Source organism: Hyaena hyaena, unplaced genomic scaffold, assembly GCF_003009895.1.
Source record: "Hyaena hyaena isolate Hyena2069 unplaced genomic scaffold, ASM300989v1 scaffold_107, whole genome shotgun sequence".
Lineage (NCBI taxonomy): Eukaryota > Metazoa > Chordata > Mammalia > Carnivora > Hyaenidae > Hyaena > Hyaena hyaena.
In genome coordinates, this window is record NW_024080739.1 from 69,220 (window position 1) to 87,213 (window position 17,994).

Sequence of the window (17,994 nt, forward strand, 5' to 3'; positions counted from 1 at the left end):
AGACACAGAATCCGAAACAGGCTCCAGGCTCTGAGCTGTCAGCACAGAGCCTGATGCGGGGCTCAAACCCACCGACCGTGAGATCATGACCTGAGCCAAAGCCACCCAGCCACCCCTAGAATCAAAGTAAATTTAATTGAATAGTATTTAGCATGTATTATACTCTCATCTCTGAGAATTCTGTATTTATTTTCAGACATGTTCATGGCCACACATGTGATCTGGCAATAATCTTATATAAATAGAAACATGATCATTAGAGTAGATTATTTATTCAACTGATATTTTTGAATGACTACCATAATCTAGGTTTCTTTCGAAAATATTTTTAAGTTTATTTATTTATTTTTGAGAGAGAGAGAGCATGAGCAAGGGAGAAGCAGAGAGAGGGAGAGAATCCCAAGCAGGCTCTGCACTGTTAGTGGGGCTCAAGCTCACAAACTGAATCACAACCTGACCCAAAAGTCAAGAGTCAGACACTTAACCAACTAAGCCACCCAGGTGCCCCCCAAAATATTTTTTATAATACTTTTTGTCACTAACAGAATCTGAGATTATCATGCTTTTAAAATAACTCATTCAACATGAATTATAATTTATTAAGTTAATTAAATAATTAAATAAAATGACAGGTTGTTTAAGGAGGGGAAACCCCATATGTGACAAGATAAATGGCACTCCACTCAATATACTAATTGTAACCAGTAAACTGGTTAATTCTATCTCAGTTAACTTACTGTATCAGGGCTATCACAATAGCTTCATACTGTGCTGAAGCCCATTTTATAAATACGTCTCTCTTATTTATGATATATGAATAGACAAGGCCTGAGGCACCCTTTGCTCACAGATTAAAATGTTTTAAATCAGGGCTTCTTATCCACCCTACCTCACCCTGCAATGAGTTGGCTGAAAAATATGGTATCTGGAATACAAAGGATAAATGTGGTAAGAAGCAAACTTATTATAAAATATAGATATCTATCTAACTAAGTTTAAACTTAAACCCTTTATCTTAATAAAATTCTATGATTTTTATTCAGTAGTTTTTGTCTTTATATTATCCTGCTACTAGAGTAATCAAGTCCCATACACTTCAGTTTCTTTATCTGTAAAACGCCTTTCATTTACTCTCCAGGTCTCAGAATCCAATTCTAATACCTTTTTATTCCTTCTGAATTTAATATGGGTTCACACTGTAAAAGGACTCATAACAAAGCAAGATGCCTCTTCCTTCAACTATACTGGGGACATACAAACTTTCCTTTAAAAATCAGTCTCCCTGAGACCGTGCGACACAGAACACCTTAACTTTTGTATCATCATAAATTGGAAATAAACATACTTGGAAATAAACAAATGTAACTATTATGAATTACAACTTTATGAGAATTTATCTCCCCTGGTTAGAGTATGCAAAGGGGAAATAGAGTTCTTTGAAGTTACAGTGATTAGAGTGCGGGGAGACCAGGGTATCTTCTTGCTTTGTGCTCACAATTACTCTAGCTCATGCAATATAATGAAGTAACCTTATAAGTTATGCAATTTAATGGAATAACACAGTTTGTAAAAATTATATAGTTTACATTTGGACACTTCCAAAATACGCTTTAACTTGAGAATCAATTCCTCAATCAAGACGCAGGGTGGCGCTGCAGGCTAAGACAGTGAATAAAGAGCTGTAAAAAGCTCCGTATTCCTTTGTTGCAAAAAGGAATCAGAAATACACGGAAGAAGCCTTGCCAGCCGTACTGGGTTATCAGCGAGTTTGGGCTACGATATACTAAATGAATTTCAGATTAAAGGCACGTTTATGAGGATTCTACCAAACAAGAAATCAGAACATAGTATCTCCAGTCTCTTTATGGTTGCTAGGAGGGATTGGATCTAAGCACCCGAACTCCAACATGAAGATGCCAGAGATAATTCAACCAAACAGGCAAGTGGTGGCCTTTGTTTTGATGGTGTTCTTGTCTCAGGCTTGCCTGGAGCCTATTCGTTATTCTGTGATGGAAGAAACAGAGAGTGGCTCCTTTATAGCTCATCTGGCCAAGGATCTGGGCCTGGGAACTGGGGAACTGGCCACTAGGTCAGCCCGGGTGGTGTCTGACGATGACAAGCAGCGCTTGCAACTGGATCGTCAGACTGGAGATTTGCTTTTGAGGGAGAAACTAGACCGGGAAGAACTATGTGGCCCTGTTGAACTGTGTGTACTGCATTTCCAAGTGTTGCTGGAAAAACCGGTGCAATTTTTTGAAGGAGAATTATCAATCCAAGACATAAATGACCACTCCCCAGTATTCCCGACTGGGGAAATGCTCTTGAAAATACCGGAGAACAGCCAGCCAGGGACTCTGTTTCCGTTGAAATTAGCTCAGGATTTGGATGTGGGCAGCAATGGTCTTCAGAAATACACTATCAACCCCAATTCTCATTTTCATGTTCTAAATCGAAATCATAGTGAGGGCAAGAAATACCCAGATTTGGTGCAGGACAAAGCACTGGATCGAGAGGAGCAGGCTGAGTTCACCTTAACCCTCACAGCCCTGGATGGTGCGTCTCCACCTAGATCTGGCACCATCACAGTGCGAATCCTGATCATGGATGTCAATGACAACGCTCCAGAGTTTGTGCACACCCCATATGAAGTACAGGTCTTGGAAAACAGCCCTCTAGAGTCTCCAATACTTAGTGTCTCAGCTAAAGATAGAGATTCTGGAAACTTCGGGAGTATTTCCTATGGCTTTTTCCAAGCATCCGATGAAATTAAACAAACTTTCTCAATTAATGAAGTCACAGGAGAAATCCGACTGACAAAGAAACTGGATTTTGAACACATTAAATCTTACCACGTAGAAGTTGAGGCCATAGATGGAGGAGGCCTTTCTGGAAAAGGCACTGTAGTCATACATGTGGTGGATGTGAACGACAATGCCCCTGAACTTACCATATCTTCACTCACCAACTCCATCCCAGAAAATGCTCCTGAGACTGTAGTCTCTATCTTCAGAATTCGAGATAAAGACTCTGAAGACAATGGAAAGATGATTTGCTCTATTCCAGATAATCTGCCATTCCTTCTGAAACCTACTTTCAAGAATTTCTACACGCTCCTAACGGAAAGTCCCCTCGACAGAGAGAGCCAGGCCGAGTACAACATCACCATCACCGTCACGGACTTGGGGACCCCCAGGCTGAAAACGCAGCACAACATCACCGTGACGGTGTCCGACGTCAACGACAACGCCCCCGCCTTCAGCCAAACCACCTACACCCTGCGGGTCCGCGAGAACAACAGCCCCGCCCTGCACCTAGGCAGCGTCAGCGCCACAGACGCAGACTCGGGCGCCAACGCCCACGTCACCTACTCGCTGCTGCCGCCCCAGGACCCGCAGCTGCCCCTGGCCTCCCTGGTGTCCATCAACGCGGACAACGGGCAGCTGTTCGCGCTCAGGTCCCTGGATTACGAGGCGCTGCAGGCGTTCGAGTTCGGCGTGCGCGCGGCCGACCGCGGCTCGCCCGCGCTCAGCAGCCAGGCGCGCGTGCGCGTGCTGGTGCTGGACGACAACGACAACTCGCCCTTCGTGCTGTACCCGCCGCAGAACGGCTCTGCGCCCTGCACCGAGCTGGTGCCCAGGGCGGCCGAGGCGGGCTACCTGGTGACCAAGGTGGTGGCGGTGGACGGCGACTCGGGCCAGAACGCCTGGCTGTCGTACCAGCTGCTCAGGGCCACGGAGCCCGGGCTGTTCGGCGTGTGGGCGCACAACGGCGAGGTGCGCACGGCCAGGCTGCTGAGCGAGCGCGACGCCGTCAAGCACAGGCTGGTGGTGCTGGTCAAGGACAATGGCGAGCCGCCGCGCTCGGCCAGCGTCACGCTGCACGTGCTGCTGGTGGACGGCTTCTCGCAGCCCTACCTGCCGCTCCCGGAGGTGGCGGCGGCCGAGGCGCAGGCCGACCCGCTCACCGTCTACTTGGTCATCGCCTTGGCGTCCGTGTCGTCGCTCTTCCTGTTCTCGGTGCTGGTGTTCGTGGCGGTGCGGCTGTGCAGGCGGAGCCGGGCGGCGTCTGCGGGTCGCTGCCCGGTGCCCGAGGGCCACTTTCCGGGCCACCTGGTGGACGTCAGCGGCACGGGGACGCTGTCCCAGAGCTACCAGTACGAGGTATGTCTGACGGGAGTCCCTAGGACTGGTGAGTTCAAGTTCCTGAAGCCGGTATTTCCCAACCTCTTGGTTGAAGACACTGAGAGAGAAATTAAAGAAAACCCCAACTGCAGGAATAGCTTTGTATTCAATTAAGGATTGTATTTGGTCAAGTCATCCTCTCAATTTTGGCAAACCTAACTCCCATTGCAATGCCTTTCTTTTAAGAATTTTTGTTGTCTAAATATGTACACTTTTATTCCAAACCTATGCATGTCCCTGATTGTGCTTAATTTTCCCCCTTTTATTAATATTCATTGGGCTTACCATTTTTAGTTAACTGATTATCAAGTAGGTATATTATCCATATTTGACTTTCTTTTGATGACTAATCTTTCCATAACTATAAATTACCATAGTAATTTATAAACTATAAAGTAGCATAAGAATTTTATTTAAATTGACTTCTTAATGTCTTAAAGCTTTTATGTAATTATCCATTTCTCTATATTTGTGGTGTTTGTTTTTACCATTAACTTTATCTGTAGAGTGTTTGAAATTCCTAGGCTTTGTTCACTGCTCTCCAGGCTCTGCTCCCAAATAAATATGAGCATATAACTTATTTGTTTCTCTCAGATTGTACATAAACCTGCACTTCCATTAAAATATTAATACACTAGGGGCACCTGGGTGGCTTAGTCGGTTAAGCGTCCGACTTTCGTTTGGGTCATGATCTCGCGGTTCGTGGGTTCGAGCCCCGCGTCGGGCTCTGTGCTGACTGCCAGCTCAGAGCCTGGAGCCTGTTTCGGTCTGTGACTTCCTCTCTCTCTGACCCTCCCCTGCTCATGCTCTCTTTCTCTCTCTCTCTCTCTCTCCTAGAAATAAATAAAACATTAAAAAAATTTAAAAAAAATATTAATACACTAAATTTGTGACTTCCTATTGTGAACACCATATATGCTAGAATTTGAAAATTTTATTTGATCGATACTTACCTGGCACACTGTCTGTATTCTATAAATACTAATAATAAATTTTAAAAATTATTCTCACTTATAATAATTGAAGAGAAAAAGATAATTGAAGAGAAATCTTCTATAATTTGGCCTCAGGTTCACTAAACAAAACTAAGTCACTGCTAAGGATTTTAAAGGCAAGATCCTTTAAAACTATTTCAGAATCTTAAATAAACCTTAAATACTTTCAAAGGATGCAAGACAGGAAATGCATCATTACTCCCTGTCCTTCCTTTTCCTCTATAAATAGAAGTTCAAGTATATATTTTTTTAAGTTTTTTAACCTTTATTTATTTTTGAGAGAAAGCGCAGGAGCAGGGAAGGAGTAGAGGGAGAGGGAGACACAGAATCTGAAGCAGGCTCCAGGCTCTGAGCTGTCAGCACAGAGCCAGACAGGGGCTTGAACTCATGAAGGGGAGGGTTGAACTCATGAAGAGGGGGGAGCTCGAACTCAGGAAGGAGGGGAAGCTGGAACTCACGATGAAGGTGGGCTCGAACTCATGGAACTATGAGATCATGATCTGAGCTGAAGTCGGAGGCTAAACCGACTGAGCCACCCAGCTGCCCCTAGAAGTTCAAGTATAATTTAATATATGTACCTTTTGGTTCTCCTGCAGCTTCTCCTCACTTTTCAAAAGAGAATTTCTTCTGAGTTTCTCTTATCCTCTTCAGGTTTGCTTATTGGATGGTACAAGATTTTCACTTTAAATTACTTTGGAGACATGAACATCCTTTATCAACCAAATAGTTATTTATCTTTGATGTCCAACTTATCTTCTCTTCAATGTAGCTTTGAGGTATTTTATTTCAATTTACTTTATCAATTTCATGTTAAACTTTCATTTGTTAGGAATAAGCATTCTTTTGTCATTTTGGACAATAAGAATAGAAATAGGAATTAAATAAAACAAGAAATGAACTTATCTGAAGTATAATTGTTTTATGTTGTGTTCAATAAGCCTAGTAAGCTGATCATGTGCTTTCCAACTAAATTTATATGGATATATGACCTCTTAGTTGAACTTTTGGTGCAATGTGAGCAATTAAAGAGCTTGCTTTATAATCTAAATATTTATTCTTAAATATCAAGGGTCTTTCTACTGGAATTTAATTACTTGTACTTTTCCTAAATTACTTTTTTTTTCCTAAGGGTATAATGACATAAAAAGGGGGAATTACTGGCTAAGTTATTCTTGAAACATAACTTTTAGCCTTGATTCAGTCTTAATACTGAAATGAGAAAGCAGTAAAAATGAGAACAAAATTAAACACAAGTATATATAGACATAAATTTGATAGTCAACTTTAACAACTATTTATTAGCTATTAAAATGAATAGCTTTATGTATGATAAGAAATCTGATTGAAGGTTTCACCAGTATATTTCAACATTACAAAAACCCAAATTGACATTTTTTGTTTATGTCAGGAAGTCCAATTGTATAATTGCCCAAGTAAGACTGGCTATAAACACCCAGAACCCACCTTTATGAATTTGTATATAAATTTATGAATTACTTTGTATATTATTTTATGGATTTCTGTATATATTCATAAAGCACAGATCATTCTTTACCATAAAGTGTTCCTTACACCAGACTTTTATGTAGAAGAGATCAACATTTTGAAAACCAGTCATTAGAATTTAGTAGTAACATGAACCAAATAACTTCCACAAATGCATACATCATGAAAAGTTGGCCAGTTCTATTGTTGCAAAACAAAAATAAAGAATGGGGTCCAAGTATCTTGATAATAATGCTCATTTTAATCCTATGTTTTCTCACATGCTTCTATTATGAGTGCATCTTTTTCCCAGTCTTATTGAAATATAATAGAGAAATTATAACCTAATTATTAATAAAATTAAATAATAATTTTCATTGATAAATAACTTACCACACTGTAAATTTAAGGTGTACAGCATGATGCTTTGAATTACATATATTGTGAAATGACTACCACAATAGGTTCAGCTAACATCCGTCTTATACATACATCTTTTAGACTTCCTTTACTGTTTTTAGGCACAGCATATAGTGAGTTTAACTTATGCTGTTTTGGGGGCAGAAATTTTACTGAAGGCACTGTATAGGGCTTTACAGTCACTTTAAGGACCCCTCTTTCTTTACTACCAAGAGTTACAAAACACAGATTTTAAAAAGTCTGAGGTTAAAAGTTATACACTTATTTGGTGGAATTCTGCTTACAAGTAGACTGAATGGATTATCTAACAGCAGAAACAACCATAAAAACTGATTAAATTTCAGAAATTATCTGAAGCAACAGACAGCAGGTGATAATAATAAGAACAGAAAGGGCTAAAATTTCTGAAAAGGAGAATCCTCGAATTGTGAACTAACTTCTACAATCAATTTGCCCTGTGGAAACAGACAAAAGGCTCTTCCTGGACTAGAGCAACTTCAGTAGCCTTTGGCAGATTGGAAGATTCAAGCTCATGGCCAGTTTTCCACTCAAGATACTTATCAAACTCAGAGACATTCCAGGGAAGAAGATTAAAAACCTAAGTAAAAAATCTCTGAATAGCAGAGTGCAGTTTTGAGTCTTGACGCATAAAGATTAGGGTTTAGAAACTGCCATGGGAAGGGACTGTGGAAAATATTAAGTTCTCAACTGATCATTCTGGAGGGTTAGGTTATTATTAGGACTGCAAAGCACCTTGACTAAGTATAGTGCCTGTTTGGATTAAGGAAATTGGATTTCACATGACTCTATCAAGTTAACAGGAAAAGGTGAACTCTTTTTGGAGGAAGATAATATCATCTGGATCCTGGACAGCTTTTTACATAAATATTGAGCATTCAGTAAACAACTACTAGGAAGACATACAAAAAACTGGTTGACATTAATAAAACTTAGAGAAAAAACAGAGAATACAAACAGATACTAGAATTTACTGACAATGATGTTAAAATAAGTATGACTAATAGATAACAAACAAAGAATAGAGAATATAACTAAAAGAGAATTTCACCAGAGAATTGAAATTTAAAATGGAAATTCATTACGGAACTGAAAAATATAATATCTGAAATTAAAAACTATTAAAGTAGTTTTTGATTTAGTAGATACAAAGGAATACAGGATTAGTGAATTAAAGACAGGCCTATATAAAATATCCAAAAAGAAGCATAGAAAAAAATCATAAAAAATACAGAAAAGAACATTAGTGACATGTGAGACATAATGAAAAACTCTAATATGTGCAGGACTATAATCCTAAAAGAAGAAATACTAGGAATGGAGAATAAGTGATTTTTGAAGAGCTAATGACCAAGAATTTGTGCAAATCCTTCACCACTAAATGCTCAGGGAAACCGAATCAAGAGAAATAAAATACAAAATACACCTAGGAAATATCATAGGAAAAACTGCTGAAGACCAGAGTCAAGGAGAAAATCTTGAAAGCAACCACATGATAATGACACATTACTCTTAAAGGAGCAACAATAAAATGGAGAGCCGACTTTTCAACATAAATCATGAAACCAACAGACAAAGAAATGATGTCGTTAAGGTCGTGGGAAAAAGAAACCAGATTAGCACTCTTCTATTATCAGAAAATATCTTTCAAAAATAAAGTTCTCAAACAGATTAAAACCAAGAGAATTAATCACGGTCACATTTGCACAGTATTTCCACAAATACTTTTAGTGGAATTCACTGGGCAGAGGGAGAACAGCCCTAAAGGAATCAGAGTTGCAGGAAGAAATGAAGAGCAACAGGAGGGATAAATATAAATTAATATTGATTATACAAGGCAAAAATAGTAGTTTCTTAAAGAATGTAAAATATATACAAAATGTAAATTCATGAAAATAATGTAAAAGGAAGATGGTATAGATACAGTTGATGAGTTCTAAGGTTCTAAGCATTCTCATGGAAGTAGTAATATTTAAAAAGTTGTATTAGACTCTTGTAGGTCAAAGATATATGCTTTTAATCTGTAGGACAATTACTACAAGATTAAGTAAAAAACAAATGGAAAGAAGATGAAAAATAACAAATATCTGAATAATCCAAAAAGAAGAACAGAACTTTAGGGACAAATAGAAAAATAAATAGATGGTAAATATAAATGGAGAATTATCAAATATTACATCAATCATGGTTAGATTAAATAATCCAATTAAACAACCCAAAGTTTTCAGACTGTGGGGCGCATGGGTGGCTCAGTTGGTGAAGTGTCTGACTCCTGATTTCTTCTCCCATCATGATCTCAATGTTTATGAGTTTAAGCCCCACACCAGGCTCTGTGTTGACAGTGCGGAGCCTGCTTAGGATTCTGTCTCTCCTTCTCTCTGACTCTCCCCTTCTTGTGCTCTCTCTCTTTATCTCTCACTAAATGAATAAATAAACTTTAAAAAATGACATAATTATACATATAAGAAGTCATAAAGAATCTCTTGATGATTAGGCTTAATAAATGCAGTTAGCAACTCCACTGGTGATAAGGTGGCATACAAATATAAATTGTATTTCTGATAGCAACAAAAATAATAAAATTTAAAGTTTTAAGTATCATTTGCAACTGTTTAAAAATATCAAATACCTAGAAACAAATCTAACAGAATATGTGTAAGAACTTATAGACTGAAAAACTATAAAATACTGAGAAAGGTTAAAGATCTAAATAAATAGAGGATATATAATTTTCAGTAGTTGAAAGACTCAATGTTGGGAATATTTCAATTCTCCTCAATCTATAAATGGAATACAATTCTAAACAAAATTTCAGCACATTTCTTTGTAAAAATTGACAAGCCAAATCTAAAGTTTATATAGGAATACAAAGGGACAATAATAACCAAAACAATCTTAAAGAAACAGAATAAAAGTGGAGGACTTATTTATTAGGTAATTTCTACACCCCACATGTACTCACAACCCTGAGATCAAGAGTCACAAGCTCTTCTGAAGGACCCAGCCAGATGCCCCAATAATGACTATTATAAAGCTATAATAATTAAGAAAATATGGTATTGTGGGACAAATGAAGAGAAAAATGGAAAGAAGGGTCTGGAACAGACCTATGGTCACTGATTTATAACAAAAATGACACTTCAAAAACAAAAGGGAATGGATCTTCTCAAAAGATAGTGCAATATTTGGATATTTTTGTGAAAAAGGATGTAACCCTAACCATTCATATGAAAAAATTTCAGGAAGATTATAGCTCTAAACGTGAAAGGTAAAGCAATTGATTTTTCAAAAACACCATACCAGAATATTTCCATGACCTTGGGATATGTCAAGGTTTCAAGAGAACACAAAAAGGGTTTTTTTAATGTTTATTTATTTTAAGAGAGAGAGGAAGTGCAGGGGAGTGGCAGAGAGAGAAGAAGAGAGAATTCCAAGCAGGCTCTATGCTCAGCAAGGAGCCACACTAGGGGCTCAGTCCCCCAAAGCATGAGATTATGACCCGAGCCGAAAACAAGAATGGGATACTTAACCAACTGGCACCCCAAGAACACAAAAAGTCTTAAAACCATAAATAAAAAATATTAATAAATTAGACTAAAGATAAGGAGTTTTGTTCATCAAAGATAGCACAAGAGAACTAAAATGCAAGCCGTAGAGTGGGAGAAGATATTTGCCATACATACTTTTGAAAAAGTGCTTATACTCAGAATATAATAAGGAACATCTAAAGATTGATAAGAAAAAATGGCAAATGCCTAAATAGAAAAGTAGACCAAAGACAAGCACTTCGCAAGAATGTATCCTAATGGCCATTAAACTTGTGAAAAAAGTGCTCAGTTTAATTAATCAGGGAGATGCTAATTAAAGTTACAATATGATATCACTACACTCTCAACAGAGTGGTTAAAATTAAAAGACAATATCAAGTGTTGACAAGGACACAGAGCAACTGGAACAGTCATTCTTTGCTAGTTTTGGTGAAACCACATTTGTAAACTTTTGCGATATCTGTTAAAGCTAAATATATATTCATGTCATATAACACAGAAGTCTAACTCTTAGGAACATATTCAACATAAATGCTCCCATAGACACCAAAAGACATGTATAAGAATGTTCATAGCAGCACTATCCAAAATATCCTCTTAGTAGAACACCCAATCAACTGGAGAATAGATAAATAATAATACAGTCATACAGTAGAATAATTTAAAGCACTGAGAATAAAATATATTAGGACATTATGTAACAGATGAATCTTACAAACATAATGCTGAGTAAAAGAACCCAAACATAAAGGAGAAATACTCCATAAGTCCACGTGTATGAAAGCTCAAAAAAGAAACAAATATATGATAATAGAAGTCAGAAGCATGCTTACATTTAGCAGGAAGGGTAATGAGCAGACAAACAGAAATGGGCCTCAAGGGTTTGGGGAACATTTTAATTTAGGTTCTGCGTATAGGAGTGGACTCACGTCATGAAAATGCATTGAGTTGTACTTAGAATTTGTACCCTTTTTTGAAAAATGTATATTTCAAAATAATAACTTTTGTAAAATTGTAAACTTTTATAAACATCAGTTATCTATTTCTTGAATATAATAAGAAACCCACAAGAAAAAGTTTCTTCTCAAAATGTATTTTATGAGGAACACTAATATATATCAATTTAGTTCTGAAAAGTATTCTTTCACTGAAAGTTAACCCAACAGATATTTCTATAGGATTTCCAATACTTAGAAACTGGATAAACAATTGGGTTGCACTTCTGTGACTTACAAGGACATTGATATGACTAAAGCTAAAATTTGGAATGAAATGGCAAATACTATATGCAATAGTAAATAAGGACGCCTGGTGGCGCTCCAGGCTAGGAGTATGAATGAAAAGCTATGTGGCTCTGCCGGGCGCCATTAAGCTGGGACACAGAACAATGAATGCTTCCTGAAAGAAGGAAGCATTTTAGGTAAGATTGAGAGGCAGATAACTTCAGAGAGGACATCATTCTAGGGCTAGTCAGCCAAAAAGATCTAATTCAACGTTATTTAACCAAATTATCTGTGTCGACTGTATACAGAGTTGAAGAAACTGCACCTCTTGAATTTGGTCTTAACAATGGAGACTGCGCTAGCAAAAAAGCCACAGAAAAGGCAAGTTCTCTTTCTTGCTATATTGTTGCTTTTGTGGGAGGCTGGCTCTGATGCAATTAGGTATTCTATGCCAGAAGAAACAGAAAGTGGCTCCTTTGTGGCCAACCTGGCAAAGGACCTGGGGCTAAGGGTGGGGGAACTAGCTTCTCGAGGAGCGCGAATCCATTACAAAGGAAACAAACAGCTCTTGCAGCTGGATGTAGAAACCGGGAATTTGCTACTATATGAAAAACTAGACCGGGAGGTTCTGTGCGGAGTGACAGATCCCTGTATACTGTACTTCCAGTTATTACTGGAAAACCCGGTGCAGTTTTTTCAGGCTGATCTGCAGCTCACAGATATAAATGACCATTCCCCAGAGTTCCTAGACAAGGAAATGTTCCTCAGAATCCCAGAGAGCGTTCATCCAGGGACTGTATTTCCTTTGAAAATAGCTCAGGACCTTGACATAGGTAGCAACGCTGTTCAGAACTACACAGTCAGCCCCAACTCCCATTTTCATGTTGTCACTCATAATCGCGGAGATGGCAGAAAATACCCAGAGCTCATGTTGGATAAATCGCTGGACCGGGAGGAGCAGTCTGAACTCATTTTAACCCTTACAGCGCTGGATGGTGGGGATCCGCCCAGGTCCGGGACCACTGCAGTCCGGGTTGAAGTCGTGGATATCAATGATAATGCCCCTGAGTTTTTACAATCGCTCTATGAGGTACAGGTCCCTGAGAACAGCCCCCCAAACTCCTTAGTTGTCGCTGTCTCTGCCCAAGATTTAGATGCAGGAACATATGGGAATGTACACTACACTCTATTCCAAGGCAATCAAGTTACTCAACCATTTGTAGTAGACGAAATAACAGGAGAAATTCGTCTGAAAAAGGCATTAGATTTTGAGGCAACTCGATACTATAATGTGGAAATTGTAGGCACAGACGGTGGAGGCCTTTCAGGAAAATGCACTGTAGCTATAGAGGTTGTGGATGTGAATGACAATGCCCCTGAACTGACCATGTCAACGCTCACAAGCTCTACCCCAGAAAACTCCCCAGAGACTGTCGTTGCTGTTTTCAGTGTTTCTGATCCAGACTCCGGGGACAATGGTAGGATGGTTTGCTCCATCCAGAATGATCTCCCCTTTCTCTTGAAACCCACTTTCAAGAACTTTTACACCGTAGTTACAGAAAGACCACTGGACAGAGAAAGCCAAGCCGAGTACAACATCACCATCACCGTCACGGACTTGGGGACCCCCAGGCTGAAAACGCAGCACAACATCACCGTGACGGTGTCCGACGTCAACGACAACGCCCCCGCCTTCAGCCAAACCACCTACACCCTGCGGGTCCGCGAGAACAACAGCCCCGCCCTGCACCTAGGCAGCGTCAGCGCCACAGACGCAGACTCGGGCGCCAACGCCCACGTCACCTACTCGCTGCTGCCGCCCCAGGACCCGCAGCTGCCCCTGGCCTCCCTGGTGTCCATCAACGCGGACAACGGGCAGCTGTTCGCGCTCAGGTCCCTGGATTACGAGGCGCTGCAGGCGTTCGAGTTCGGCGTGCGCGCGGCCGACCGCGGCTCGCCCGCGCTCAGCAGCCAGGCGCGCGTGCGCGTGCTGGTGCTGGACGACAACGACAACTCGCCCTTCGTGCTGTACCCGCCGCAGAACGGCTCTGCGCCCTGCACCGAGCTGGTGCCCAGGGCGGCCGAGGCGGGCTACCTGGTGACCAAGGTGGTGGCGGTGGACGGCGACTCGGGCCAGAACGCCTGGCTGTCGTACCAGCTGCTCAGGGCCACGGAGCCCGGGCTGTTCGGCGTGTGGGCGCACAACGGCGAGGTGCGCACGGCCAGGCTGCTGAGCGAGCGCGACGCCGTCAAGCACAGGCTGGTGGTGCTGGTCAAGGACAATGGCGAGCCGCCGCGCTCGGCCAGCGTCACGCTGCACGTGCTGCTGGTGGACGGCTTCTCGCAGCCCTACCTGCCGCTCCCGGAGGTGGCGGCGGCCGAGGCGCAGGCCGACCCGCTCACCGTCTACTTGGTCATCGCCTTGGCGTCCGTGTCGTCGCTCTTCCTGTTCTCGGTGCTGGTGTTCGTGGCGGTGCGGCTGTGCAGGCGGAGCCGGGCGGCGTCTGCGGGTCGCTGCCCGGTGCCCGAGGGCCACTTTCCGGGCCACCTGGTGGACGTCAGCGGCACGGGGACGCTGTCCCAGAGCTACCAGTACGAGGTGTGTCTGCGGGGTGGATCTGGAACCAATGAGTTCAAATTCTTGAAGCCAATTATTCCCAACTTTCTGCCCCAGGGCGCTGGTGAAGAAATAGAGGAAAACGCCACCTTCCGGAATAGCTTTGAATTCAGTTAGGGATCTGATCACAATGCTGTGAGTTTTGTCATTTTTCTCCAATTTCTCCCAAATACCGAGTTTGAGAGCGTCGTGGAGAAAAATCCCACCTACAGGTATGATTTCTCTGAATTTATCTTTTTCAACTTTATCTTGCCCAGTTTGGGAAAACTGAATTCTGTGTCACCTCGTTCATGTACACACAGTGCCAACCCAAATCTATGCATGCTGTTGAGTTTCCTGAAATGTTTGCTTTTGATGGTATTTGTCAGGATAAACTTACTTAATGAAACCAAATACGTTTTTTCCCCTGTATTCTATCCGTTCTGTTTTTGATGCTAAATAGCAAAAATAAAAAGTTTTACATAATTTATTTTTTTTGAAGGAATACATGCAAATGATAATGAATGTAGTATATGAGGAAACTTGACAATAAGCAACAATCTTCTGTCTACTCTTCATTACTAGCTTTCATCCAGACTGGCAAACGTTTTTTTAAACAAACACATTTTACTGAATTACACATACAGAAAAGGGAACAAATCATAATATCAATGTGCTTTCAGAAAGTGAACATAGTTGGTACCAGCATCTTGGTGGTTACTAACATTTCAAGTGCCACACAAAATACCCCTTAATGTCACTACCAGCCCAAGTATAACAAATATTCTGACTTCCAACACTATGATTTAGTTTTGCCTGTTTTGAATTTATATAATTGTATTAGTAGAGTATGAACCATTTTGTGTCTGGCTGATTTCACTCAACATTATGTTTATGATATTTTTCCATGATAATGCTTTTAATTTTAATTTTCATTCTCATTGCTGTATAGTTATTCCACTGTATGAATATTTTACAATTTATGGCCCACCCCACTACAGGTGGATATTTGGGTTGGTGCAGGATTTGGCTGTTTGAATAATATTGCTTTGAACATTCTCATACATGTCCTTTGGCAAACATGTACATGCATTTCTGTTGGTATATATGTAGGGGTGGAATTGCTGCTCATTTAGTATGTACATGTTCCCTTTTAGTAGATTCTTCCAAATAGTTTTCCAAAGTGGTTGTACCAGTTTACACTGCTATCAGCACTGTCTGGATGTACCAGTTCCTCTGCATTTTTGCCAACACTCAGTATAATTTGTTTTTCATTTTATCCCATTGGAGAGTGCTTTTAAACCTTTTATTTCTAGTTCTTTTTATATTCATTTTTTTATTACTAAAGAATATGTTTGTAACTTTTTCATAAGCTCTAAACAATTTCCTGAATTTCCTGCTACTGTTGTCTAGTACCTAGCACACTTAAAACTTCTCTCATTCATCCTTTACATAGATCTCCGTCACTATTTCCCACTACTTCCCTGAACAAGCTGAAACCTCCATTTATTGTTCAACTAACAGTTCCTTTCATTTACTTGTATGACAGAAAAGAATACGATTCTTTCTTCCCCTCTTCCTTCTTCTCCCTTATGCTTTCCAACCTCTATCAAATTAACTTTTATAGAGTCAAGGTTGATGACATTTCTACTCTATAATCATAGCTAAGAATAGAATTCCCCCTTTTGTCTGTATATCTGTTTAAAACCTGAAAATCGATATTAAAAATCCACTTTTAATGACCATATAAACTATGAATGCCCTGTAGCCAAAGATCACTAGGACACACTGTATCAGAACAAAGTTGAGTTTATTGACTTGTTGTAATGAGGGAGACTGCACATTCTGGGAAAGCATTGGTCTCTTTAGTAACATCACCTTAAAAAGGGATTGGGCTTGTGTTAGGTGATTTTGCATAGGGTTCAAGGAAGTAACCCTGGACTGGATGCTCCACTGAATGGGAATAATTCTATTACAGGGCATCTTATTGAATTGTATTCAGGAGATGAGAACAAAGTGAAACTGTAATTGGTTGTTTAAAAACCAGCATTCACCCATAATCAGCCAAGAGAGAGGACTCTGGTCATTGTTTTGGTTCATACAATGTTCTTGTTTTTTACTGTGTTCAAGCATGATCATGATGTAATTTTATTGTGGTTTTGTTCCATCTGATCACAATCCCTCTTTAATGATGTTGTTCTGTGAAGTTGTTTATATTCAACAGGAGAAGATCATGGCCTGTTTGTGAGTGCCAGTCCAGTTCCTATGTTTAGGAGGCTGATTTTCTCAAAATATTCATTGCACTGTAAAATTGCTAGAAGAAAGCATTGGAGAAAAGCTTCATGACATTGAATTTGGTGGTGATTTCTTGGATATGACACTAAAAGCAAATGGAACAAAAAAAAAATAGACAAATTAGACTATATAAAACTTAAAAACTTTTGTAAACCAAAGAACACAATCAACAGTGAAAAGGCAACCTGTGGAATGGGAGAAAATATTTGCAAATACTGTATCTGATACAGGGTTAATGTCCATAATTTTTAAGAACTCCTACAACCCAACAAAAAGAAGAAAATATCAAATAACCTGATTAAAAATGAACAAAGGACTTAGACATTTCTCCAAAGATGATATGCAGATGATCAACAGACATATGAAAAAATGTTCAACATCACTAATCATCAGAGAAATGGAAATCTAGACCACAACATAGTGTCACCTTACACAGATTAGGATGACTGCTATCAAAAAACAGAAAATAGCAAGCTTTCAAAAGGATGTGGAGAAACTAGTTCCTCTGTGCACTGTTGGTGAGATTGTAAAATGGTGCAACTGCTAAAAAAAAAACAGTATGGAGCCTTCTCAAAAAAATGTAAAAGAGAATTTCTATATGATCAGGCAATCCCATTTCTGGGTATATACCTAAAGGAATTGAAAGCAGAGTCTCAAAGATATTTGTGCACCCATGTTCATAGCAGCAGTATTCACAACTGGCAAGAGGTAGAACCAACCCAATTCCATGTATATATATATTTCCTTTTTAAAAGAGAGAGAGAGGGGCGCCTGGGTGGCTCAGTCAGTTAAGCGTCCACCTTTCACTTAGGTCATGATCTCGCGATTCGTGGGTTCGAGCCCCGCGTCGGGCTCTGTGCTGACTGCCAGCTCAGAGCCTGAAGCCTATTTCAGAGTCTGTATCTCCCTCTTTCTCTGACCTTCCCCTGCTCACGCTGTCTCTCTCTCTCTCCTAGAAATAAATAAAAATATAAAAAAAATAAATAAAAGAGAGAGAGACCATGCAAGCGGGGAAGAGAGGCACAGGGAGAGAAAGAGAGGATCCCAAGCAGGTTCCACGCTTAGTGTGGAGGCTGATGTGGGGCTCGGTCCCACGACCCTGGGATCAGGACCTGAACAGAAATCAAAAGTCAAATGCTGAGCCAACTGAGCATCACCATGAAATGATGGTGAGATTCACCATTTTAGATTCCATCAGTTGGCTATACCATATCTTCAAGTATTTCTAAATCA

At 40.2% G+C, this 17,994-nt stretch overlaps 2 protein-coding genes across 2 annotated transcripts; both read left to right on the top strand.

The window, feature by feature from the left end:
* The first annotated feature begins 1,880 nt into the window (after window positions 1-1,880).
* LOC120234337 (protocadherin beta-4) lies at window positions 1,881-4,461 on the top strand. The gene has a single exon (XM_039236140.1). The coding sequence runs from the start codon at window positions 1,908-1,910 to the stop codon at window positions 4,293-4,295; it is 2,388 nt and encodes a 795-aa protein (XP_039092071.1). The 5' UTR covers window positions 1,881-1,907; the 3' UTR covers window positions 4,296-4,461.
* Window positions 4,462-12,046: 7,585 nt separating this feature from the next.
* LOC120234341 (protocadherin beta-5) lies at window positions 12,047-14,880 on the top strand. Its single transcript, XM_039236143.1, has 2 exons — window positions 12,047-12,067; window positions 12,179-14,880. The coding sequence occupies exon 2, from the start codon at window positions 12,217-12,219 to the stop codon at window positions 14,602-14,604; it is 2,388 nt and encodes a 795-aa protein (XP_039092074.1). The 5' UTR covers window positions 12,047-12,067; window positions 12,179-12,216; the 3' UTR covers window positions 14,605-14,880.
* Window positions 14,881-17,994: the final 3,114 nt, after the last annotated feature.

Coding starts and splice junctions, on each gene's coding strand:
- LOC120234341 (XM_039236143.1), top strand. CDS start 12,217: ATGGAGACTGCGCTAGCAAAAAAGCCACAGAAAAGGCAAGTTCTCTTT.
- LOC120234337 (XM_039236140.1), top strand. CDS start 1,908: ATGAAGATGCCAGAGATAATTCAACCAAACAGGCAAGTGGTGGCCTTT.